Source organism: Theropithecus gelada, chromosome 4 (assembly GCF_003255815.1).
Source record: "Theropithecus gelada isolate Dixy chromosome 4, Tgel_1.0, whole genome shotgun sequence".
Taxonomy (NCBI): Eukaryota; Metazoa; Chordata; class Mammalia; order Primates; family Cercopithecidae; genus Theropithecus; species Theropithecus gelada.
In genome coordinates this window covers 141,290,670-141,318,407 of record NC_037671.1, presented here as the reverse complement: position 1 = coordinate 141,318,407, position 27,738 = coordinate 141,290,670, and the positions used below count along the sequence as shown (strand labels likewise).

Sequence of the window (27,738 nt, the reverse complement as noted above, 5' to 3'; positions counted from 1 at the left end):
AGCGGCGCATGCTGGGATTCTTTCTTTTCCGTGGGCGTAAGGAAGTGATTTTTGAATGAGGTACTGAGGGCCGAGGTGTTGGAAGTTCCTAATTCTTTCCTCGGTTAACTGTGAAACTCTGCGTATTGGAAAGGCCTGGCCTCAGTCATCAGCCCGGGAGAGGTATTGGACGCCGCGCACGCACTCCTTTGCCAGCGAGGCCCGAAGGGGAAGCCTAGCGACGCGCAGTGTGGCAGCTGCTGGCCTCTGGGCCGGTAAGAATTGATGGTCCCCTCCCTCATTCCCCAGGCCCAAAGCCTTGACCCACTTAGTGCCTGCTAGTTTCGCGTCCCTGGCTTGTGCCTTTGGCGCGGAACGTTTGGGAGACTCGGCCTTGCGGCATTCTGACTTCACCCACCAAGTGCCTAGCCTGGCAGTGGGTACCTTCTTGTCTCTCACTCGCTTCCTCTGAGGCGCCTGGGTACCCTCTTGTCTCTTACCCGCTTCATCTGAGTCCATGCCCAAGTGCATCATTCTGTGTCTGACCGTGTCCCAGCCACCGGAAGAGAATAAACTCCGGGTGTGACTTTAATCCCACTGGGGGCCCGGGAGAACTGCCTTCTAAAATCAGAGACTATATCCATTTGTCTGGAGAGAAATGAGAAAAATAAGGACAATGTAGGGAGGTATTTTAAAGGTAAATTTGTTTAAATGAAGGGAATGGTGCCATTACTTTTCCTGTTTGATTTTAAATAGTCTTTAAACACTTTTATGTCAGTAGTCAGCACTTTATTTGTCCATAAAATCGAAAAGTAACTACCTTTGGATTTTACAGTAGTCTTTGACAACCTCAGAGAGATGAGATACCTTGCCCAAAATGATGAATCTGAAATTATTACCCAGTTCTCTTGACTCTGGAATAAGTGCTTTTTTCTACTATACCACTTCTGCTTTTATTTTTGGGGCTGAGGATACAGGCTGCGGAGCATGACGGGGTTGGCATTTTGGCTTCCACCTTTTTCTGCTTGTGGTGACCTATCTGAGCCAGAATTTCTTTGTGTAGAACGATAATAATAGCACTTAAATTAGTGTGATACATTTAAGGCTGTTTAAGTGTTAAACTCTGCTGTTAAGATGTGTTTATTTACGCTCCTCAATATAATCAGCTTCAGTGTTCAGTATTTAGATATATCAGTTGATAAATAGGTTTCTTTTCTTCATTTTTTCTTACCTGATTTATCTTACCTGGACAATTTTTTAAACGTTATTTTTTCTCCGCCTTGGGCCAGAGACATTTTTTTGAAATATTTTATTTTAAAAATTACTTGTTTTCATTATTATTGCCTTTTTTTTGAAAACATAAACTTGAAATTTTGGTTGATATTTATAAATAAGTTTTTGTATTTGAGGAACAGTAAGTACATTGAAAACTTCTTCATCAAAATAATCCAGCGTTAAGGACCAAATAATTGTCTCAAATCATTTTATGAAACACATTTTTCCTTCAAATCTTACTTTGAAATTTAAAATAATGTTATGTTCTTTTCTAGCTACTTGTCATACCATGCTTTCCTGTGATATTTGTGGTGAAACAGTAACCTCAGAACCAGACATGAAAGCTCACCTAATTGTTCACATGGAAAATGAAATTGTATGTCCGTTTTGCAAGTTGTCAGGTGTGAGTTACGATGAAATGTGTTTTCATATTGAAACAGCTCATTTTGAGCAGAATACACTTGAAAGAAACTTTGAGAGGATAAATACTGTACAATTTGGAACTTCAGATAACAAGAAAGACAACACCCTACAGTGTGGAATGGAAGTTAATTCAAGTATTCTTTCAGGTTGTGCATCTAATCATCCAAAAAATTCATCTCAATGCCTGACTAAAGATAGTACTGTAAAACATGAAACCTTTTATTCAGAGAACTTAACTGACCTGAAAAGTAGGGAAAAACAGTCTGGCCTAACCGAAGTAAAAGGATCTATTTATGAAACAACGTACGGTCCTCCCGAATGTCCATTCTGTGGAAAAATAGAGGAGCATAGTGAAGATATGGAAACTCATGTGAAAACAACGCATGCCAATCTTTTAGACATTCCATTGGAAGGTAAAGTTTTCATTTCAATGTAAATTATTATAAGTTTACAGCCTCAATTTAATATGTGGTGGTCTAAAAGTTGGTTTGTAAGTCAGCTTACCACAGATGTGTTTTGAAATCCATTTTACATCTATAGCATTTTTCATTTGCCATTATTGAAATATAAAAGTACATTATGGAAAAGAATTTTGATGCAGATATAAAATGTTTCAGCTACATTGAGAGTAGTTTTGGAACTTTCTGTCTAGTTTCCGGAGGGTATTCTTTTTATTGTCACTAACCCAATAGCATCTGGACTGTCCTGGACTCTCTGACTTTGCATTGAGTTCTAGTTTGACTCCATTATTCTGTTATGATTGGAGAACAAACTGTCTGTGATATCAGTTCTTTTAAATTTGTTGAGGCCTGTTTTATGGCTCAAGACATGATCTGTCTTGGTCATGTTCCATGGGTACTTGGGAAAAAAAAGTGTATTCTGCTTTGTTGGGTGGAATGTTGTATGTATGTCACTAGATCCTGTTGTTTGTGTTCAGATTATTTATATCCTTGCTCGTTTTCTATAGTAGAACTGTCTAGTAGTTCTATCAATTTTTGAGAAGGGGTTTCAAATCCCTGATTATAATTGTAAATTTATCTATTTTTACTTCCAGCTCTGTCAGGTTTTGTTTCATGTATTTTGAGGCTCTGTTGTTGGTGTGTACACATGTAGGATCTTAGGTCTTTTTCTCATTGTTGGACTTTAAGAATTTGTCGGGCCAGGTGTCATGGCTGTTGCCTGTATTCCCAGCAAGTTGGGAGGCCAAGGTGGTCAGATCCCTTGAGCTCAGGAGTTGGAGACCATCCTGGGCAACGTGGCAAAAGCTCGTCTCTTCAAAAAAACAAAAACAAAAACAAAAACAAAACACTAGCCAGGCCTAGTGGCTTGCATCTGTAGCCCCAGCTATTTGGGAGTCTGAAATAGGAGCATCACCTGAGCCTGGGAAGTGGAGGGTGCAGTGAGCCGTGATCACACCACTGTACTCCACTCTGGGTGACTGAGTGAGACCCTGTCTCAAAAAAAAAAAAAATTGTTCTGTATTTTGGATACAAGTTCTTTTTTGGATGTGTATTTTGCAAATATTTTCTCCTAGTCTGTGGCTTGTTTTTTCATTCTTTTAACAGTGTCTTTCATGGAGTAGAAGTTTTTAATTTTAACAAAGTGCAACTTGACAATTTCTTCTTTCATGGATCATGCTTTTGGTGTTGTGTCTAAAAACTCTTTGCCAACTTCTGGAAGTTGGATAGTTTTGCATTTTACATTTAGATCTGTGAATTATTTGAATTAATTTTTGTAAAAGGTATGGAGTCAGTGTCTACATTCTTTTTTAGTACATTTCTCTGATTATGAAATCAATATCTTGTATGTAGTTGTTTTAATTTCCTCTATTATGAACTGCATGTTACATTTTTTGTACACTTGAGTTACATGGATTTTTCACCTGGATATTGTCAAATATTTTTTGAGTTTTTTTCAGTTGCTTTTAAAATATATTCTCAATACTAATCCTACAGCTGTATTCTATAAGATGTTGCTTATCCTTGAATTTTGTGCAGTATTTGAATTTTGTTTTTGTTTTCTATGTATTGTCTAAAAAAGTATTCTTTACTCTGAGTTCAAAAAGGTATTCTCATATATTCTAAAAACTTTAATGTTTTATATTTTCACTTTTTAAAATTTTTTCTGGATTGTGTGTGTGTGTGTGTGTCTGTGTGTACATGTGTGTATTTCGTGAACTTGGGATCTAATTTTTAGGTTTTCTCTGTACAGAAACCAGATTTATCTCTGATTTATAATATAGTTTCTGTCTTTTATTACATTTTCATATCTGTGTGGGCCAGTTTCTGGTCTCTTACTTCTGCTTTATTTATGTATGTGACTTTTGTTTCCTTATTACACCACCATTTTAATAACTATTTTGTAAAATGTCATCAACATCAGATAGGACAGTTTTTCCCTTGTTCTTCATTTTCATTATCAACTTAGACTTTCTCATTCTTTTGAGTTTTATAGCCATATTGTCAAGTTTCATGAAAACTGTTGTAATTTTGTTTTAAATTAGATCAAAGTACATCTCCCCGTTAATTCAGGTCATCTTTTGTATCCTTTAATACAATTTTGTGTTTTTTTGTTTTTTTTTTTTTGAGATGGAGTTTCGCCCTGTCACCCAGGCTGGAGTGCAATGGCACGATCTCTGCTCACTGCAACCTCTGCCTCCTGGGTTCAGGCAATTCTCCTGTCTCTGCCTTCCGAGTAGCTGGGACTACTGGCACCCACCAGCATGCCCAGTTAATTTTTGTATTTTTAGTAGACAGGGTTTCACCATGTTGGCCAGGCTGGTCTGGAACTCCTGACCTCAGACAATCCACCTACCTCGGCCTCCCAAAGTGCTGGGATTACAGGCATAAGCCACCACGCCCGACTTTGTGTTGATTTTTCATTGTACATTTGTGTTAGCTTTATTTCTGTATAGTTTATAGTTTATGTTGCTTTTGTAAATTAGATTTTTTCCCTCTCATCTAAGAAACTTTTGCAGTTTTATAGAAACACTGTCAATTTTTATAGATAGTTGAGGTATCTAGTCTTATTCAACTATTACTAATTTTATTTTATTTTATATTTTTTGAGACAAGGTCTCATTATGTCACCCAGGCTGGAGTTAAGTGGCATAATCATGGCTTACTGCAGCCTTGACCTCCTGGGCTCAAGTGGTTCTCCTGCCTCAGCCTCCCAGGGAGCTGGGACTACAGGCCTGCACCACCACGCCCAGATAATTTTTTTTTTTAGTGGAAATGAGGTCCTGCTATGTTACTCAGGCTGGTCTTGAACTCCTGTGCTCAAGCAGTCTTCCTTCCTCAGCCTTCCAAAGTGTTAGGATTACAGATGTGAGCCACTGCATCTGGCCTGTTACTAATTTTAATAATTCTACATTAATTCCCTTGAATATTCTAAGTAGATCATTTTATTATCTGCTAATAATGAAAACTTATGGACTGCTGCAAGGAAAAAAATAAGTGTATTGATTAAAAATGCCTGAAAATCCTTTGCTGACACAATGTTTCCTGTAAGTTTCTCAGGACCAGTAAACTGGTGAATTATGGTAGTCTTATGAGTCTGAATGTTTAGTTGAGTTTAAAAAAGACCTGTTGTCATTAGAAGTACAGAAGTTAAATAGGAAAATAGCTAGGTTTAACCAATGTTCAGTTATAGTAAATGGAACAGGTGAATTTGCAGGTGGTTTTTAGGGAATGATTATCATATAGAGAAGATGCATGGAATCTGGACTAGAAAGTAAAGAAAAATGTGAGGGTGGTAATGAATGACAAAAAAATAGGGTTTGTATATTCTATATAGGAGGTTTTAGTTAGGTCAAACAGTTTTTAGAGTGGTAGAATTAAAAGAAATGAGGTGGAAGGATAGGTGGTCGGGAGTGATATTTGCAATTGAGATTTCAGAGGTGGTTCATTTATTAGTGATAACAAATTATGGGTATAATTTTTGTCATTCCGTGGGTAAATTAGGGTAAAGGAAAAGATTATTGGAAATAAAGGCATAGAACTATCCCTGTGGATATTGAAGTTGCTAAGAATGATCATAGTATAGGGGCTAGGAAAAGAAGATTTTGATCCAGGTGTTAAAATTGCTGCTAGTAAATGAAAGGAGTGTCTAAGACTTCAGAAAATATTAGGCACTAAGAAAGGTAGGCGATGCCATATTATGGTGACATGAATTATTACAAAAATGGGGCCTAAAACAGGTTTGACAATGATGAAAGGGAGCAAAGGGGATGCCTCTTCTAGTTCTAGGGCCCTGAATTGTGCAAGAAAAGTTGCCTCTGTGTTAGGGGGCTGTAGAGAAAATGGGATGTCATGAACCAACCAGATTTTAGTTAAGAAGGTGAAGTGAATATTCAGAGAAAGATTGTATGTATAGAAAAGCTGACTGATGATAGATGATATTTCTGGAAGGCATTGGGTAGGTATTGGGAGAATAGGAGGGGTAATAGCTTGGGTCAGATCAGTGGATGTCCTTCAGATATTTAAAGATTGTTAAGACACTGCCACTGAACAATTAGATTGGATTCATTGACAGAACAGTGTTGGTGGTTATGTCAACCCTAGATGACTCCACCGGACGATGATGGCTAACCTCTGAGGCTTAGTTTAGATTCTGGTGGTAAAAAAGGTATACAGGGATATGAGGTGTAGTGTGGTCTAATGTTGAGGAAGGTTGGTTATCACTTAAAACTAGAAGGGATGGAGGGTTTGGCTTGCAGTAGTGTGATGATCAAAGAGATAAGCAAAGGCCTCCTTGACCCTGGCTCTGACTCTAAGTCATATTATGGTAGAGAACTGGCTGAAAGACTTCTCTTATATCCCCAGCATTACTTATGGAAGCTGTAAACCATTATTTCTTAGTGCAGATTTTGGAAATATTTTTTGAGCACTTATTAATACTTCATTTTCTCTTGAGCTTTGCCATTGAATTTTTTATTCCAATGTTTATATCTTAATATTTTCATTTTTTTCATCTTTCTATTTTTGCTTAGTAACTTTCTGTCCTGGTTTCAAAGATTCAGTTCCCTCCTTTATTTCAGTGAGCATTTCGGACATACTTATTTTACTGTTGATAAGGATGACTGTAGCTCCATTTCTTCACAGGTAACTTTTTCAGTTTATAGATTTCTGGGCTATTTTTCTTGGCATTGCAGCCCCCAATGAGTTTATCAATTCAAATTTTAGTGTTCATCTGTTCTGGGAGTTTTATATGATCCCTTCCCTGTGAAGCAGTTTCATGGTTCCTTCACCCTGGCTGTTCACAGTCTCTGCTTTCAGACCAGGCCTTACATATACGGATTGATCCATGCTTTCACTCTGCGTATACACACAATTCTGGGTCCCTCTTCTATGTCCCCTATCTGCTAGGTCTTGGTCTTATAGATGGACCACTTCTGTTTTTGGCAAGCTAGACCTGTCTGCCTACAGTGCTATGTGATGGATGTAGCTCTTTAATCTCCTGCTCCTGTATAGACAGTATTACCCTAATTCCCAGCTTTATGCTGAATGTTTAAGTTCAGCACCTTAGCACTCTGGTGGGTGCTGAGAATTTAGCCCTAAAAACCCATATCTAGACTGGGCCCTACTTACCACTTTGGTTTTCCTTTCTGCTTCTCTTGTTTTGACTACAGATCTGAATATTTATTATTAATATTTCCTTTTCTTTGGAGTGGTGTGAGAGGTTTTGCTATGCTCAGCCTTCTATCTTGACCCTAGAACTAGAAAAATAGCTTTTAAATCCACTACAAAGAGCTTTTACTTATATAAGGTTAATAAGTGGTAGACAGTCTTTGACATGGGGTGAAATACCTAAAAGTTAAAAAAATAAAACCAACTTGGTTGGGCATGGTGGCTCATGCCTGTAATCCCAGCACTTTGGGAAGCTGAGGCAGGAGGATCACTTGAATCCAGGAGTTTGAGACCAGCCTGAACAGCATAGTGAGACCCCATCTCTAAAAAAAAAAAAAAAAAAAAAATTAGCTGGGCGTGGTGGCACATGCCTTTAGCCCCATCTACTTGGGAGGCTGAGATGGGAGGATTGCTGGAGTGAGCCATGATGGTGCCACTGCACTTCAACCTGGGCAACAGAGCAAGACCCTGTCTTAAAAAAAAAAAGAATTGAAATTAAAAAATAAAAACAACTTAATTATGTCTCTAATACAGACTGTGATCAGCCACTCTATGATTGTCCTATGTGTGGGCTTATATGTACCAATTACCATATTCTTCAGGAACATGTTGACTTGCATTTGGAAGAAAACAGCTTTTGCCAAGGTATGTTTATATGTTTAAAGATAAAAATATCATTTAATTTCTACTTTCTAGGACACATATCTAATGTTTAGATTTGTGACATGGAAAAAAATATTTAAAAATACATCTTTTCCTTTAAAAGTGTTTTATTTACAAGTTGAGGCCATTTCTTTAGCAGCTAGAAGTAACTGCATATTGTATTTGGTCAGCAAAAATTGTTGAACTAGAAAACTGCCATATGGCACCTAAAATTTGACAAATGAATGTGAACTATATAACCAAAACATCTTTCAATGCATCTTGAGCTGCTTGAGCAGGCTTCTAAATGACTTATTGGTTTTATTGTGATTCTATAAAAGTTTTCCTTTCTCCCCTACGTTTTTTAATAGTGGCTTTGTTTAAGTAATTATTATGGTGTCTTAGAAGTGGAAAAATTCTATATGAATTTTAGAAGCCCACTGAACGAAAATAAAAAGTAGATCCCAAGAGAAACCAATTGTATTTTACCCTATTTCAGTTTTTTAAGGTACGTAGGTAGCTTCTATTAAGACAGAGGTCTTTAGTGTCCAGCGTCAATGATCTTAGTACCAGTATCAGTGTTCATGGACAGTGTTACTGCTCACTCACCCTAACCCAAAGTTGAGATTATTGGAGCAAAATGGAAAAGTCCTCTGCTCTGGTGGTTTCTGAGCGCCTGCTAATTCTTACTCTTATTTATGATAGGCTTTGTATGAGCACATATATTACACTGTAAACGTATAGTGGGTAATAAGAAAAAGATATGGTCTAAGTAAATCACTGTAGATAGCCTCAGGGGACACTAAACATTGAATGTGACTTGTATATCTCCAAGAATGGAAGGGTGACCAAATAGGAAGATGTAGCAGCAGCTGAGAACTTTGAAAGGAAAGGAAGAATATTCAGTGATATAATTAAAACATCAGGTCGAGGGGTTAAGGAGACAAGATAGTGGCCAGAAGCCACTGACAAATGGATCTGGGGGACACTGAGTAGAGAAGATGCAGGGTGACTGTTGCAAAGTTTTACCATTTTCAGGGGCCAAACAGTAATTAAATTATTATCTAACACCTGTACTTTGTAAATGTGTATTTTTATGCTCTTTATTATTTTCTTTTTCTCCCCTAGTGTTTCTTGGAAAAATCAATCTGCCTTAGTTATGTTAAGGAGTATCAATGAAGGATGTTACTTAACCTTTTAAAATTCCGGTTTCCTCAGTAAACAATAATATCAACTTCATAAGATTGTTATAAAGATCAAATGATATAATTAATGAAAAGTGCTTGTCACAGCTTAAACACTCAGTGAGGCTGGACATAGTAGCTCATGTCTGTAATCTCAGCACTTTGGGAGGCCGAGGCTGGTGGATCACCTGAGGTCAGGAGTTTGACACCAGCCTGACCAACATGGTGAAACCCGTCTCTACTACAAATACAAAAATTAGCGGGGCATGGTGTAAGGCACCTGTAATCCCAGCTACTCAGGAGGCTGAAGCAGGGGAATCACTTGAACCCGGCAGGCAGAGGTTGCAGTGAGCTGAGATCGCACCATTGTACTCCAGCTTGGGCAGTCAGAGCAACACTCCGTCTCAAAAAAAAAACAAAAAAAAACAACAGTCACTATTAGTTGTCATTTAGTTGGAGGTTATTCCTTACTGAAGCAGTTCTAAGTTTTGCTAGATTTGTACTCAGTTCCAAATCATCACAGTCATGAATAAATGGCAAATAATAGCATTTACTCTATTTTAAAAACATGTATTAAATAATAAATAATCTTTGATTGTAACAGTTATTTTATTCTGAACATTAAAAATGCCTAACAGGCATGGATAGAGTCCAGTGTTCTGGTGACCTACAATTGGCTCACCAGCTTCAGCAAGAAGAAGACAGAAAGAGGAGATCTGAAGAATCAAGACAAGAAATAGAAGAATTTCAGAAGCTGCAGGTACAAAGATTAATAAGAATTATAATATTTTGATTTGGTAAAGTTATTTTTCAAATATGCTTTCAGGACTCCAGTATATTATTTTTGTCCTTGTTATTATTCAAAAAAAAATTTGAACATGTTTGTAACAGCCACCATTTATAAATATTCATTCTAGTCGGGCACAGGAGTAATCACTTCACATATAATATCTCAAAATCTTTACAACAAATTCATGGTTATTTTAGGCTCCTCCACCCCACCTTTTTTTTTCAGATGAGGAAATGGAGACAGAATGGTTAAGTAACTTGCTCAGTGTCAGGCAGCTAATTAGTGATAAAGCTTGTACTCAAACCTGTGTAAGCTGATGGGACAAATTAGGAAACCAAGACTCAGAATTTGTGTTTGTATAGATACTTGGAAGTGAAATTTATACCTAGAATTAATGTCTCCTGAGTCTTAAATTATTTTACAGATCGCAATTTCAGGCATTTAGAAAGAACTGTTTTATGGGAAAATGCTTTTTTTATGATATTTGAGGCTTCATTTATCTTAGGTGGGTGATTTTACCTGTTGGACTAAACTGGCAGCATCTGCTATATTTTTAATGCATTTAAAATTTTAATGTCTGTTTTCCTTTTTTCAATCCTAATTTGTAGACTGTAGTGTTATCTGTGCTAATAATGCTCATAGATTTTGTTGTTGTTTGTTTGTTTGTTTTTTTGAGACGGAGTTTCGCTCTTGTCACCCAGACTGGAATGCAATGGTGCAGTCTCAGCTCACTGCAACCTGTGCCTTCTAGGTTCAAGTGATTCTCCTGCCTCAGCCTCCCAAGTAGCTGGGATTATAGGTGTGCACCACCATGCCTGGCTCATTTTTTTTGTATTATTAGTAGAGACGGGATTTCATCATGTTGGCCAAGCTGATCTTGAACTCCTGACCTCAGGTGATCCACCGCACCTCCCAAAGTGCTGAGATTACAGGCCTGAGCCACCGTACCTGGCCTATTGCTCATAGTTTTTAAATGTTCTGTTTTTAGCGATGATAGGATAGTGCATAAATAAAAAGGGTTTACAATTGAATAGGTTTGAAAGTGTTCAGTTAAACAGGTTTGTATACTTTGGGACTTCTCAAAACCTTTAATATACTAATGTGCATGTTCATATCACAATTTTTCCGGACGTATTTGACCTCTCTTTTTTTTCTCAAACATCTCACATGGGTATTGTTGCTTAGAATGTGCTTTGGAAGACCTAATGTAGGATTTTTTTTCTCACTGGTGACTCATAATACTTGCAAAATAGGAAAGAAAATTGGCTTTTCTTAAGACCTTTATGCCTTATGTAATTTAAAACATGATCAATACAAAAAGTTTCCAATATTTAAGGAGATTATGTAACTTTGCAAGTTAGTCGTTTAGGTCTCTGAAAACTTTTCCATGGTTTTATACATACTATTTGAGATTCTCAGTCCAGTGTACAAAACATAGTTCATTTATTGTGTAACATGACTGACTAAATGAATTATGGATTAAGTAGGCCTTTGTGGACTAGATTGGGAACCAAATAACAAGGACTGACAAGTTTCCTTGAAAAAATCAGTAATGCATTCAGAACTCTTCTGCCTCTCCCAATACCTGAGGTAGAAAGACAGGATCCTCTGCTTTCCCTACTTCAGGAAAAGCAAATCTCTTGCCCCTGAGATTGATTATAAAGAAGTGGTTGCTTATTAAGTCAATACTTTTTTTGTGTGTATGTTATTAGTTTTTGTAAAAATCTTTAAGTTACCTTGTATAAAGTCTATAAACTAGAATGTTTCAACATGTTTCCAAATAAAATTATAATAAGTTTCCATCCTCATAGAGTTACAGGGATGTAAAAAGTCATTTATTTTTATGTTCAATAGAGACAATATGGTTTAGATAATTCTGGAGGATACAAACAACAACAACTACGAAATATGGAGATAGAAGTAAATAGGGGAAGAATGCCTCCATCTGAATTTCATAGAAGAAAAGCTGATATGATGGAATCATTAGCTATTGGTATTGATGATGGAAAAACAAAAACTTCCGGTGAGTACTTAAACATCAGTCAGTGTTTTAATATTGCTTACACCACTGAACTAATAATGAGAATCATTTTAATTTTGCTTAATTTTCATGATCCATCTGTGCACATTATTTTTTTTTTAAATGTGTCATTTTAAAACTTCTGAATTATTTTTACAGTAAATAATTCACTTAAAAATTTACTTTTATATTGTGTTACTTGACATTTAAAAAACTGCTCTAGACAGTGCTAAGAAAAATATAATGTGAGCCACATATATAATTTTAAATTTCCTGGATCCACATTAACAAAAGTGAAAAGGAACAGGTGAAGTTAATTGTAATAGTTTAAACCAGTGTATCCATTACATTATTATTTCAAAACGTAATCAATATTAAAACTATTACTGAGACATTTTACATTCTTTGTACATTCTTCAAAATCCATTGTGTATTTTCTACTTTACAGCACAACTCAATTGGGCAGCCACATTTCAAATTCTCCATAGTCACAAATGGCTGGTGGCTGTTTTATTGTTTGTACATTTTTAGACACTGACAGCTCTATATACATTGTATCCTTTAACTCAAACATCCTCTCCTGTACTGTTATATATTCCAAATAAGGTCACTGTTGCTTAGAGAAGTTACGGTGACTTTGCCAAAGCAAGGTTACACAGCTGGTTATTCCTAATCATATCTTCCTTGCCCCATAATACGGCTTTTTTCTGACAAGTATTAAAATTTTTTTCTTTGTATATATTAATATATAAACAGACTTTTTATGGAAACAAACTTTGTTACTGCCACCCAGATTTTTTGAATCTTAGTGTTTTGCCATATTTACGTAAAAGTTTTTAAAGCTTCAACACCTTTCATAGGTATTCAAAGCCCTTTATGTACCCTTTTACTGATTCTAATTTGCCCTCCCCACAAGGGAACTATTATCCGGAGTTTGATATTTATCAGTCTCATACATGCTTTAGTACTCTTACCGTGTATGTACACTTGCATAAAATATTTTGCATGTGTTTATATATAAATGGGATACAACATGTATGCTATAAATTGTTTTGCTCAAGTGTGTTGGTTCTTACAGTTCTACTTCATTCATTTTAGCTGCTGTATAGTATTTCCTTGTATGAATTATAGCTCATTTACCTTGTTTTCATATTGATGAGCATTTAGATTGTTTCCAGTTTTCTACTCTTATAATTTATTAGCATGTCTCCTCCAGGAGTTTCTCTAGTATTGCATCCAGAACTGGAATGCTAAGTTAAAGGGCATGCAAATCTTCAACTTTGTTAAGGTTATTGGAGAATTGTTTTCCAAAGTGCTTGTAATCTACACTCACACCAGTGTATTTCACACACTGTATGGTGACACTTTTAAATTTTTGCTATTTAACAGGTTATGAGATGATACATGTTTTAATTTGCATTTCCTGGATTACTCCTGAGTTAGTTTCCTCTTGAATGAATTACCTATTCTCTTCCTTTTCTGTTCTCTATTGGGTAGTTTGTTCTTATTGATTTATAGTAGTTCATTAAGTATTCAGAACACTATTCTTTCATTAGTTATATGAGATGCAAATATCTTTTTCAGGCCTATGGTTTGTGTTTAAATGTTATATATAGTGCCTTTAATTAGACAGAAGTTTTGAATTTGAATATAATCAAAGTTCTCAATCTTTCTATTTATTATTTGTGTCTTAAGTAACTCCCCCATCTTTAAGATCACAAATATATACTTTTATGTTTTCTTCAAATATTTCTATTTTGCATTTCACATTTTGATTTTTAATCCTCCCAGAATTTATTTGTATGTATATGTTGGAGGGAGGAGAAAGAAGATAGGAATCTGATTATTTTCTCCTTATTTATAACAGTCCTTATAGCAAGTATGTATTATTCTTATTTATTTCACTACCATTTATTGAATCTATATTTTCTCCACCTATTTGTAATACTGTATATTATGGATTTTCATATATCCATAAGTCTGTTTCTAAAGGCTGCCTTTATATTTTTTCAGGGGTCTCCACGTAAAAAAGTTCTCACTATGGCATAGAGCATCCTCCAGATGTGTGATATGATTCATTAGGGTACAGGAAGAAAACATATCTGTAGAAAAGCACACTGCCCTGTAATATAGAAGTGATTTACTGTCAGAGATTTTTATTTTTCATTAATTATGCAAGTGTTAATTAAGCAGCTATCATTTAAAGAGCCTTCACTATTATACTGCAATCTCATTATAATTTTAACAACAGAATATAACTGAAGATAAGTTTACTGTGGAAAATGTCTAAAGAGATTTAGGTGCTAAGGAATAAAAAGTATAAGGAAATTTCCCCCTAAAGCAGTTGTATGATGTTGCTAAGACAGTGTGGCACTCCATCTGATACGTAACGTATATACTTAAATATACTAGAATGTTTATTACTTTTCTTTCTATTTTTTCTGTCTGCCACCCCACCTCATTCTTAAAGGGCTGTCTCAAATCTTGATCTCTTAATCAAAGTCTATATATTAAAATCTACATTTAGCTTTCTTTTTCTGAATTCCTAGGGTACCCATTCATTCCATGCTACAACATTTAGTACTCAGTTATATAGTATTTTAATTGTTGTTTTTCTTGAATTCAAGTCTTTCTAAGTTCTTTGGAAGTGGTTATAGTGATCAGTATTTCTCCTTTTCATGGTGCAAGGCACAGCTACAACTATTGGTTCATTTAATTGTTTTTATTTATTGATCTTTTATTGTCTTTCTTAAAGATAGAAACCCATTTTCTTATAGGAAACTATTCAAGCAAAAAGGATTTAGTTATTGTCTTTGGTGCCACAAGCTATGAGAAAGTTATGGGGAATATAAATAAGATCTCCCTACCCATATAGGCTTCACAGAGTCTGTAGAGCATGTACATATACACAGAGAACTATAGTATTCTGTGACTGAATGTGGCTAGTACCTTGGGAACACAAAAGCAAGGTTAGAATCAGAAAAAGAGTCTATGAAGACAGTAGCATGTGAAGGATCTATAATTTTGAAACATAAGGAGAGTATACTAAAAGCAGGAAAGGAACAAAGTCAAATGTCCATTGTCCTAACACCTTGTTTTTCCATATTATAGCACTTGTTATAGTTGGGGTCCATGACATTTTAAAGGATATTATCATATTTATCTTTTTGTACTTAGCACTTAGATAGTGCCAGGTGTATAAAAAGTACTTAGCAAATGCTGAATTTGAAAATTATAGTTTAAAAAATTAAATTGAATTAAAATTCCATGGGCCAAATTATGTTTAATGTGTTTAGTTAGGCCACAGCCAAATTTAAAGCAAGAAGAGTAATGTGAAATAAAGGTAAGTCGATAGATAGCTTTCTGTGGACTTCATATAACATAGATTAGAACTATTCTAATTAGGTTTATAAGGCTGTTAATAAGATTCCTAAACCTATTGTTCTGCCTGAAGAAAAGTTGTCTTCTGTTGTCTCAAACAAATTAATTCATCTCCCCAAATAGCAAAATGGAATAAGTTACTAAAGGGTTGAAATTTAGTGTATTGGAGTATGGGATATGTTTATTATTCATGAAGTTGAGTTTTTAAATGAAAACATTTGTGTTATCTCATGCTTCAAAAATTGCAGAATAATCTGCAAAATAAAATCTTAAATTACAAAAAAATTAAAACTGTTAGTAATAGAAAGCTATTAATATTTTTTGATCGGGAGCAAATTGATTAAGACTGAATGATCTCCTGTAGTCTATACAATAAAATGGAGAGACAAGAAGAACATTCATTCAACAATTGTACTTTATGTGCTGGGCCCTGCAGATGCAGAAAATTTCAATGAACTGTAATAAATAATATGCTAGTGTGAGGAAACTTGGACTATAGTAACAAGCAAGGGCACAAACTAAGGTTATAGCAATAAGAAGGTGAAGAAGATGGAATTGACAGGATTTAGATATGGAGTGTGAAGGAGAGGTTGATACTAAAAATGTATGACATAGTCATATAAAAGTGATAATGACTGCTTCTAAATCTCTTTTCTACTTTAGGAATTATTGAAGCACTTCATAGGTATTATCAGAATGCTGCCACAGATGTGAGGCAGGTGTGGCTTTCTTCAGTGGTGGATCACTTTCATTCATCTTTAGGTGACAAAGGTTGGGGTTGTGGTTACAGAAACTTCCAAATGCTACTTTCATCATTATTACAAAATGATGCTTATGATGATTGCTTAAAAGGTATGTGAAATCTAGTACTCTGAACTTGTCATCTGATAAAATACATATGATATAGAATGATATAGCATACACAATTAATAGCTTTAACAATTAGCAGATATTTATATAAGAAACCTGAATTCTGGTTAGAAGAAGAGAAAATGATAGAAGACGTCAGGAATAACTGTCTTAAAAACTGTAAAGTTCCCCTAGTACATGATGCACTGCTAAATGATATTATTCAGTACTTTATTAACAGTCATGTAATATGTTTGCTTGTGTAATTTTAGGTATGTCGGTTCCTTGCATTCCAAAAATTCAATCTATGATTGAAGATGCATGGAAGGAAGGTTTTGATCCTCAGGGGGCCTCTCAACTTAATAACAGGTTACAGGGAACAAAGGCCTGGATTGGAGCATGTGAAGTATATATACTCCTGACCTCCCTAAGGGTAAAGTATGTACCTTAAAACCTAAATAAATGTTATTTCCTTATCTGGGAGCTTTGTTTTTTAAAATTTTATTTTTTATCAAAGAGATAGTTTAAAAATAAAATTAAGTAGCACTGAATTAAGTAGCAATGAAAATCAGTAACCTATTCACTATCTTGTGCTCTCCTCTACCCTCAAGTCCTGTCTCTCAGAGGCAACTGTCACTTCCATTGTTTTTAAATAGTATGCTTTCATAGCTGTTTCTTGGTTTATGAGTTTTAAGTATTGTCTGTTTTAATATCTTATACCTGTTTACCTTCAATCCTTCTAATATGATTAAACCTCAGTTTTTATTAAAATCAGAGTTTACATCATTTTATAAAGTCAGATTTTATTACACAATTGCATAAATATTGCTTATTGCTGATTTTGTTTTCTAAAATCATTTATAATTTTTTCTTGAGTTAATAATTGTGTTTCCTTTTCTCTTTTACTATAATATGTGACGACATCATGGCCTCAAGTTTTTGCACCCCACCTGTCATGTAATCTGAGGCTCTCCTTATTCTTGGACACATCCTTCTTGGAGCCTTCTGTCCTCTTTGCTCCAATCTGGACTTTTTGCCTTCTAGATCTACAGCTATTATCATGTAGCATTTGTTCACTCTGTGTGTGTGTGTGTGTGTGTGTGTGTGTGTGTGTGTTAGGACCTGGATTTGTCTTGGATTTCATGTCTCTTTTTTAGGTTACTTCCTTTTGCTCGAGCACTTCCTTCATTAGTTTCCTGAGAAAGGGTGCCTAGTCATTATTACTTAAATGATAGTTTGGATGGCTATATTATTCTTAATTCTACAATCATTTTCACATCAAATTAAGTTTCTATTCTTCTGATGTCTAGCGATGAATATTACTATTGAGATGGTAAGATGTGATCAGATTCTCATTTTTAAAATGTATAACCTATTTATTTTCTATGGAAGTTTTTCCAGTCTTCTCTTAGCCCGTCATAATTTCATGATACTATGAAATTTCATTGTGGGGTGTAGGGCTTTGATTCATTGTGTTAGGCATTTGTTTTTCTCTTTGAATCTGGAATTGTGAGTTGTCTAAGATCTTAGTTCCATCTAGGATAGTAGGTAAGAGCTTGAACTTTGGAGTGAGACTGCCTAACCTTGATTCATACCTTTCCTACTTAATAGCTGAATGAATGAGCTCATCTGTACCTAGGTATACCATTGATAAAAGAAGGTATTAATAGTAGTTAGACAATTAAATGGAATAATAAAGTGCTTAGAACTGTGACTGGCACACAGCGTGACTTCAGAGGTTAACTATTGTTGTTTGATAGTTATAATCCCTCCGTTTTCTTTGTGGAACCGTTGATAGATGGCCACTGAACTTCTCTTTTTTTTTTTTTTTTTTTTAAATTTATTTGAGATGGAGTTTTTGCTGTGTTGCCCAGGCTAGAGTGCAGTGGCGCGATCTTGGCTCACTGCAACCTCTGCCTCCTGGGTTCAAGTGATTCTCCTGCCTCAGCCTCCTGAGTAGCTGGGATTACAGGTTCCTGCCACCATGCCTGGCTAATTTTTGTATTTTTAGTGGAGACGAGGTTTCACCATGTTGGCCAGACTGGTCTTGAACTCCTGACCTCAGGTGATCCATCCGCCTCGGCCTCCCAAAGTACTAGGATTACAGGCTTCAGCCACCGCTCCCGGCCTGAACTTCTTTACCTTCTAAGTTTATCATGTCTTTTTCTTTAAAATCTTTGCCTTTTGTTTTTTTTCTAGATTTACTCAAATTTATCTCCCAATTACTGTATTGAAATTTTTATTTTCACCATTATGTTAAGGGGTAATTTCACAGCATCATTTTCTTTATGGTTGCAAAATTTCTTCCAATGTTTTCTTTCTATTGCCTGCATTTTGTTTGTTCCATATTAATTTATTTTCATGTCTGTTTACTTTAGTCTTTTCTATTTTGAAAGCTTTCTTTTAACTTTTGGAAATCCTTAGTTGTCCATTCAGAGAGTGAAGAATGAAACATTAAAAAGCTGATTTAATGAAACATTAAAAAGGACTTCATAGAGCTTGCAGATTAGCAGATTTCATTTAAAAGCCTTAGGTGGAAGGTTACTATTTGATTGGGGTACTCTCAAATATCATTATATGGAGAGATCTTTTCCCAGAAGTTATCCAGAGAAGAGTTTTTCACTTTCCTCCCTAGAGTTCCTGCATTAGTGGAGGGGAGAGTTAAGGTGTGATTTGCCTTCGAAGCAAACTTTCAATTAATCTCATATTTTTAGCCTCACTGTTCTCAAACCTTGTGCTTCTAAGCTTTCAGCCTCTCTCTCATTTTGAAACATACAGTCTCCATTTTCTTTTATTTACTTGGATATGTTCTCTGTGCTGCTTTTCATTTTCTGAAGATGTGAGCTTTTTTCCTCTCTATTCCCATTCTCTTTGTCCTTGGATGTTTAAATCATTTTCTCCTTCAGTATTGTGTCATCGGGCTTTTAAGAGGAAATAGAGATAGATGTCTGTGATCATGTTTAATGGAACATTTGCCTTAAGCTTTATGGCTTTATATTTTCTTTTATGTTTGTTTCTAAGTTATTTAACCAGTGTATCACATTCTTTTTACCACATTAATTGATTAGATTCAGAGGTAAAAATATTTCTTTCGTTTATATAGAAAAACTAATATTGTGTGTATATATAATAACTTTCTTGAATTATTTAAGTTTAAAGAACTATTTTAATGCCCTCTAAATTTATTTCTGCTTTCCTCCTTTTTCTTTTTGCCAATCTGTTCACACTTTCAGATTATATATACTCTGTCATGTTTTGATGTTTTGAGTTTTAAAGTAATTCTTTTTCTTTTTCTTTTTTTCTTTTTTTTTTTTTTTTGAGACAGTCTGTCTCCAGTTTGTCACCCAGACTGGAGTGCAGTGGCGCGATCTTGGCTCCCTTCAACCCCTGCCTCCCAGGCTTAAGTGATTCTTGTGCTTCTGCCTCCTGAGTAGCTGGGATTACAGGCATGTGCCACCACACCTGACTAATTTATTTATTTATTTATTTATTTATTTTTAGTAGAGACGGGGTTTCACCATGTTGTCCAGGCTGGTCTTGAACTCCTAGGCTCAAGCAATCCACCTGCCTTGGCTTCTTAAAGTACTGGGATCACAGGCGTGAGCCACTGCACCCAGCTGTAATTTTTGTCCAGATTCTTTCTTGGTACCTTAAATAATTTAGAAAGCTTTTTTATTAATATATTGTGAATGTGTTTAATAGTTATTTACATGTCTTTTTGTTGCTCTCTATATGAATTATACTCTGTAGGGTACTGTTTAATTAGTATTCTAAATGTAAATATGCAAACTGCTAACCCCAAAACATTCTTTTTACTTATAAACAGTTTATCCAGAAGTTTATTTGAGCACTTAAAACCCAGTAACCAGCATTAAATTTGCTGAGGCTGAGGTTAGCAATTTGAATGTTTTAGAGATTTTATTGCCAAGAGAAACAAGGACAGGATATCTGTGCTGTAGTTTAAAGTGATGATAAAGCTGTCAAATGCTTTTAGTTGTACCTGACCTTTCAAAAACAGTCGTTGAGTAGTATAACCAGTGTTTCTGGTTAAAAAATTGTTTATTCAAGGGTGACTTACTCTTGAAGGAAGAATACCGCAGTGGTCTGGTGGCAAATAGGAGATACATGTATAGATGTGGGTACACACACATTTTTTATGATCTTTGCAATTATTTTCTGTTATAGAGATTTGAAGTATTTTGGGTCTATTTGATATATACAAATGGCTAATGAATTAAAATCAGAAAAATCAGCTTCTAACTGATCATCAGGGTTAGAAACTAGAATAAATACTGTGAAAAAATTATGTGTAGATGACTTTTTAAAAATCAAGTATGGTCATTATTTACTATTCATGGAGATTTTATTTATCAGAAAATGTTTGTAACCTTTAGGTTAGTCAGCAGACTTAATATGAAGTTCTTTAAATAGGTAGCTAGTTAGAGGAATAGTTAAACAGGGAGAATTGTTAAATAGTTATCCCCCACAAAAAGGAGTTTTTGAGAGAAATAATAAAAATTTGAATTTACTTTTCTTTCTTCTTTTACAGGGAAGTAATGGCTAGAAAAAGTTAGTTCTAAACTAAGAATTTGTTGTATTTGATAACTCCATCAATGAAAATATTTTAAAATGCCCTTTAAATATGCATTTTGTCAATTTTTAATAGGTGTCATATTGTTGATTTTCATAAGTCAACTGGTCCTTTGGGTACACACCCTCGCTTATTTGAATGGATATTGAACTATTATTCTTCAGAGGGGGAAGGGAGTCCAAAGGTAGTGTGTACATCTAAACCTCCTATCTATCTTCAGCATCAAGGTTAGTATTAATATAACTCATACTTGACAATGTTATTTGTAAGATAACAAATTGTTGCTTTTGGACAGGTTAAGGTTTCTGTTTGTTTGTTTTTTTAGAGAGAGTTTCGCTCTGTTGCTCAGGCTGGAGTGCAGTGGCACATTCTTGGCTCGCTGCAACTTCCACCTTCCAGGTTCAAGTGATTCTCCTCAGCCTCCTGAGTAGCGGGGATTACAGGCACCTGCCATCATACCTGGCTAATATTTGTATTTTTAGTAGAAACGGGGTTTCACCATGTTGGCCAGGCTGGTCTGATAATAGCAGAGAGTATTATGACATTAATCTGTCTAATTTTTCAGAGCTCCTTTGACAGTACAATACTGTCTTAGGAAATTAAGATTGATATTTCTACAGTACTTTGTTGGGTAATGAAGGTTGATATTCCTGACATCTTCAGGACCTTTTGCACTTGTTGTTTTCTGTTTTTGGTTCACTTGTCCTTCACTGTTCATCCCTTATCTTCTTGGGTCTTTACCCACATGTCACTTAAGTGAGGCCTTCCTTGACCTTACCTTACCTTACTTAAAAGTAGAACTCAAGGCCAGGCATGGTGACTCATGCCTGTAATCCTAGCACTTTCAGAGGCCGAAACAGGAGGATTGCTTGAACCCAGCAGTTTGAGACCAACCTGAGTTGACATAGTGAGATCCTGTCTCTACAAAAACGTAAGAAAATCAGCACATGCCTATAGTCCTAGCTACTCAGGCGGCTGAGGTGGGAAGGTCAGTTGAGCCCTGGAGTTGGGGGCTATAGTGAGCCATGATTCTGCCACTGCACTCCGCTGTCTCAAAAAAAAGTACAACTCATCCCAACATCCCACCACTGGCATTTTCTTCATTTATTTACCTCGTTTCTAGGGTATCTCTTCCTATTAGGATATAAGTTCCAAGAAGGCAGGCACATTTGTCTGTTTTGTCTGCTGTTATATACCTTTGTGCTTGGAATAGTACTCCGCACATAGATACTTGGTAAATTATGAATGATGGTTTGGATTGACAGGAATAAACAGAAGTAAATATTAGGAATTTCATTGTTTAGGGATACAAACTATAAGAGGTTAAGCTTCCTCCACTGATTTCTAGCATTTATAGATTTACTTTTATTTACCTTTTGGAATCATGAGAATTTTGTTCTAGAACAGTTTTTGTTCTTTCATTTGAGATAATTTGAATAAGAAGGATCAAGGGGATTGGGAAAGGAAAAGTAAAATATTTGGCAGAATAAAAGCAGAGTTTTTTTTTTGTAATGAAGCCTTTAGAAAACTAAAGTTAAATGAAAAAACTGAAGTAGAACTAAACTCTTATGTCTTAGGAGAACTCAGATACATTATGTGTCAGAGAGTCCGACTGTATATTCTAAACACACATATGCTCACACAGCATATATACAGAGACTATTTGTATAACTGTAAGTAGATGTGACATATGTATAACAAAAAAAAATCTTTTGATAGGTCACAGTCGAACTGTTATTGGAATTGAAGAGAAAAAAAACGGAACATTATGCTTACTAATATTTGATCCTGGATGTCCTTCTCGAGAAATGCAGAAATTGTTAAAGCAAGACGTAGAGGCTAGCAGTCTCAAGCAACTTCGAAAATCTATGGGAAATTTAAAACATAAGCAATACCAGATAGTGGCAGTAGAGGGTGCTCTTTCTCCAGAGGAGAAAGTTGTAAGTATCTAAATATTTATATGTGAAGTTTGAATGAGATGAACTTAAAAGTTTAAAACTTTTAGTTTAAAATCAATGTTATCACTTTTTTCTTTTTTTTTTTTTTTTCTTTTTTTTTTCCCTCTTTTTTTTTTTTGGAGACAGGGTCTCACTCTGTTGACCAGGCCTGAGTTCAGTGGCATGTGATCATGACTCACTGCAGCCTTGACCTCCCAGGCTCAAGCGATCCTCCTGCTTCAGCCTCCCGAGTAGCTGGGACTACAGGCACATGCCACCACACCCGGCTAATTTTTATATTTTTTGTAGAGACGAGGTTTCACCATGGTCCCCAGGCTGGTCTCAAAACCCTAGGCTCAAACGATCTGCCCACCTCAGCCTCCCAAAGTGTTGGGATTACAGGCGTGAGCCACTGAGCCTAGCCCACTTTGTATTCCTTAGTACCTTACTCTGTTTCATTAAGTTTGAAAAGACATTTGGTTTTATATGTTTTTAGTTTTCTGGAATGAACATATTTATATTTGAAATGGTACTTTAATGACTTTCTATACTTAGAGCTTCATAAAAGTGTTTAATGTCAGGTGAGCAATGAATAATAGAAACATATATAAGAAAATCTAACTTAATCCAGGGAGACCTAACTCATATTGGTCTTATAATTATGGTTTATTAAAATATGATTCTTGTGATTCCTAAGGCTCTATTTTATGCACTTGGGCTTATTGGATATTCACATTTCTAGAATTTAACTTCATTAGAATTTCCTCTTGTCTTTATTCCTTGCAGTTAAGTGATGCGCACAATATTACAGAAAAATTTCTAGGAATTGAATCCTAGCCACTACACTGTCAGGGAGGGACATAATATTATAGAAAAATTCCTAGGAATTGAAAATTTTCCACTTGATATGATAGCACATCAAGTCTAGAAAATGTGTAAACCCTAAATTAAGAAAAAAAGCTCCAGAATACTTCACATTGATTTATTTCCCTCTAAAGAGAAAAGACACTGAAGACTAGAGACAAACAGTTATGGAGAATAATGGGATCATGGGGGAAAGCACTATAAGTTTTTGAAATAATGGAGCTAGAGTAATCTTTTCAGCCTCGTAACATGGGATGTAAAGGCAAGGATTGTTTAAGAGGTTCTGTAAGTTACTTATGATACATTAAAAGATTTCTTTGTAATGATTTAAGTATAAAAATTGCATTCATTTTTTTTTAACCCTATCATTAAATTGTCCAGAGAAAGTTAAAGTTTTGTTTTAATTATTTTAAAATACCAAGATGCTTACTCACCAATGTACACATTGAGAACATTTCATACATTAATTTTTTTTTTTTTTTTGGAGACCAACACTCACTTTATCACCCAGGCTGGAGTGCAATGGCTTGATCCCAGCCCACTGCAGCCTCTGCCTCCCTCCCCGATTCAAGTGATTCTCCTGCCTCAGGCTCCCGAGTAGCTGGGATTACAGGCATGCACCACCACGCCCAGCTAATTTTGTATATTTAGTAGAGATGGGGTTTCACCATGTTAGCCAGGCTGATCTTAAACTCCCAACTTCTGGTGATCCACCTGCCTCGGCCTCCCAAAATGCTGGGATTACAGGCGTGAGCCACCATGCCCAGCCACATTAATTTTTTTAACCCTATCATTAATTTGTCCAGATAAAGTTAGAGGTTTGTTTCAATTATTTTAAAATACCAAGACACTTGCTCACCAGCGTACACATTCGAGAGCATAGGTATGGTTAAATATTACTATGGAGTCTTGCTGAACATTTTAGTTAGCTGTTATCTTTCTGGTATTGGAAATGGAGCTGTTTATGTAGTGTTAGAATACTAAAAATGTGCTCTCTGCACTGTACATTTGATGTTCTAGTTTTCTGAGTCATGAACAGTAGCTGTGCTTTAACTGTAAGAATCGTAACTTGGCTAACAATGTGTAACACTGCCAGATAGAAAAGGAATAACAATAATAAATATAATAAGATTTTAATTATAATAGATTGAAATAACACTTGTCTAATGCTTATTCTGTACTAGGGGCTATCCTAAGCACATTACATATGTTAACTAATTTAATCCACACAACAGCCCTATAAAGTAGACACCATTATTAATCTCCATTTTATAAAAGAGGATGCTGAGGCAGAGAGAAATTGTATTCCTAAGGTAGCACAACTGCTAAATAGAGAGTCAGGATTCCAATTTAGGCAGTTTGCATCTGGAGCCCTGCCCTATATTGCCTTTTCTGTAAGGATACAAAACCTCATAGTCATGTTTGCTGAGCTTTTGTATGAACAGTTTCACATTTCTTCTTGAAAAGATATTACATTTTGAAAAATGAAAAAAATTTAATCTTACTAGTTTAATATAACTTATTTTTTTTAGCATCTGTTTCTTATAGTGATTCTGTCCTTTTTAACAGTACTTTATACTGTAGGAATTCAGCCAATATTAATGTGCCAAGTGTTTTGCAGATCATCAGGTGGAAGTCTGCAGCTTTATCTAAAGGGCAGAATAGTAATTTTACTTTTATTTCATATTAGCTTTTATAACTAATTTTTTAAAAGTCTATTTCTTCAAAGCAATAACTACAATTTTTTAAATTATAGGATTAAAAACAATTTTGATAGTTTATGGTATCCCAAAATATATTTATAACTGCATTTTATGTTTTGTTCTTCGTATTTGTACTTATGATGAGTTCTGATCTTTTAATAATCATTCAACTATTATAGAAAAAGAGTGATTGGTTTTCAAAAAATTTTTTTTATCTTGGCCACTGTCTTATAATTACCATAAGACATTTCTACCATAGATATGTTTTGAGTGTCTACTAATTTTAAACCCTGTTCTAGATGTTGGAGCACTTGTTTAGGTGAAGGGATTTATTTTAGACTATATCACCTAATGCAGTTCAGTTAAATAGTAAATACAAATTTATGCAATAGCCATGTTCCTTAATTCTTTTTCACATTATGATATGCAGTTTTATTTTTATTTTTATTTTTTATTTTTATTTTTTTGAGATGGAGTCTGGCTCAGTCACCCAGGCTGGAGTGCAGTGGCTCGATCTCGGCTCACTGCAAGCTCCGCCTCCCGGGTTCACGCCATTCTCCTGCCTCAGCCTCCCAATAGCTGGGACCGCCGCCAGGCCTGGCTAATTTTTTGCGTTTTTAGTAGAGACGGGGTTTCACCGTATTAGCCAGGATGGTCTCAATCTCCTGACCTCGTGATCCGCCCGCCTCGGCCTCCCAAAGTGCTGGGATTACAGGCGTAAGCCACCGCGCCCGGCCGATATGCAGTTTTAAAGTTACCCCACTATATTCTTAATTTTCCATTGTGTCATTCTTGTATTCTCAGCTTGATTTAACTTAGTTTTAATTTAGCTTGGTTTGACATGTCTTGATTTGGAACTCGGGTTTTGAAAATAGCACAAACATTGAAAATTTTTTTGAAGTGACGTTTTTAAGACTATAATGAGGGATATGCATAATGTTTATAAAGTTTCTCTCTGCACAGCCCTGTCTTCCTCTAGCCTCCTCTGTTTTTGTTCATCTCTCTCTGACTTTGAGCCAGCATTTTACTTTTGACTCATTATTCCATAAAAAAGTGACATTTTCTATTTCATACTGTTTTGTCTTTATCTCGATAGGAATTTTCTTTGTTTATGTCTTGACTGGAAAAATGTTTATTCCTAACTTTATAAGTTTGAGAATACAATGTTTCTTTAGGAATTTTCATTATTGTCTTGAAAAAAAAATCCAGATTTTATTTTTTATGTTAGAATGACAACACATATTCTAATTAATTGACTTATAGCTTAAAATTGTTTTTTAAAATTTCTTTTCAAGGCCAGGAGACAAGATTCTCAAGTCTTTACAGCCGAGAAGATTCCTTGAAGAATCAAGCATTTCAGTACTTGAGAACAATGCTTTGTTTTCTAAATGTAGATATTGAACTCCTTAACACAATTAGGAATCTGTGAATTCTCTAAGTCTTAACATAATTTAATTTCTAAAATGCCTGTGTTAATTAAGTTATACCTATCATACTTCATTGTTTGGTAAGTATTTCAATAAAATGTCTTGTTTTTGCATTGTGGATTTTGTTTTTCTTATCTATGTTTCAGAAACCAGTTTTATTTTATAGCTGTAAGCTAATATGCATTGGGTCCTTACTTCTGTTAGGTACTCTTAGTATGTTACATATATTACTTAGTTTAATCTTCAGAATAGTTCTGTGAGACAAGTACTATTATTAACCCCATGAAGAAGCAACCTAAAGCCCTGAGAGGTTAGTAATATGCCCAAGAAAATAATCTTGATCCAGGGTATGAACCTAGGCTATATCACTTCCAAGCAAACTCTTACCATTAAACTATTTGGCTGTCTTCCATTAGAGAACATATATAATAAAATGTCTTCCTCACTGCTTAGAAATAATATTTAGCAGGCATAATTCTATAAACACGGATTTGCTTTTATTGTTTAACCATACAACTGTGATTTAGAGTCTTGTGTTTAATGTGTTCTGTAGAAAAGAAACTTTCCACTTCTTGTTGGATATGCCATGTGTGGTTGCAACCAAGAATCCTGGCCAATGTAATTCATCAAAAAATTACCAGAAGCTCACAGTCCATGGGTAGAACTTAGCTGGAACCAAACCAACATTGGAAACTAGAATATGGTCTAATTTATAGAAGGAACAATCTGGTTAGGAGCCCATAATTTAGATCCCAGAGAGGCTACATCTGATTGGCATGAGGCTATCTAATGGGACAGAGGCAGTTCCTCAAAAGGAAATCAGGGTAGATAAGGAAATGGATATTAAGCAACAAAAAAGAACATGTCTACTATGTCGTGAAAATGAATAACAACCAACATGAATGAAGTCTTGTGAATTTTAGGTATGCCAACAAAGATTGAAAGTTGCACTTCAAGAATGAAATAGTATTGCCAATTTAATTTTGGAAACCATCTTTCCTGATGTTCTGTCCTTCAGACTGGTAACCAGTTTTCTTTCTTTTTTT

At 35.2% G+C, this 27,738-nt stretch overlaps 1 protein-coding gene across 4 annotated transcripts; it reads left to right on the top strand.

Moving 5' to 3' along the window:
• ZUP1 (zinc finger containing ubiquitin peptidase 1) lies at nt 1–26,810 on the top strand. 4 transcript variants are annotated; one of them, XM_025384313.1, is made up of 10 exons: nt 1–254; nt 1,530–2,090; nt 7,839–7,949; nt 9,769–9,890; nt 11,775–11,943; nt 15,985–16,173; nt 16,443–16,608; nt 20,837–20,988; nt 22,481–22,701; nt 26,561–26,810. In XM_025384313.1, the coding sequence occupies exons 2-10, from the start codon at nt 1,544–1,546 to the stop codon at nt 26,606–26,608; spliced, it is 1,725 nt and encodes a 574-aa protein (XP_025240098.1). In that variant the 5' UTR covers nt 1–254; nt 1,530–1,543; the 3' UTR covers nt 26,609–26,810. The 4 variants fall into 4 exon arrangements, with proteins under 4 accessions (XP_025240098.1, XP_025240100.1, XP_025240099.1 ...); XM_025384315.1 differs by having other exon boundaries at nt 9–254; nt 1,824–2,090; XM_025384314.1 differs by having other exon boundaries at nt 9–676.
• Nucleotides 26,811–27,738: the final 928 nt, after the last annotated feature.

Bases quoted from the DNA above. Each gene is read 5' to 3' on its own strand.
- ZUP1 (XM_025384313.1), top strand. From the start codon at position 1,544: ATGCTTTCCTGTGATATTTGTGGTGAAACAGTAACCTCAGAACCAGAC. The intron at 2,091-7,838 runs GTAAAGTTTTCA...TCTCTAATACAG, and splicing joins TTTAGACATTCCATTGGAAG to ACTGTGATCAGCCACTCTAT. The intron at 7,950-9,768 runs GTATGTTTATAT...AATGCCTAACAG, and splicing joins AGAAAACAGCTTTTGCCAAG to GCATGGATAGAGTCCAGTGT.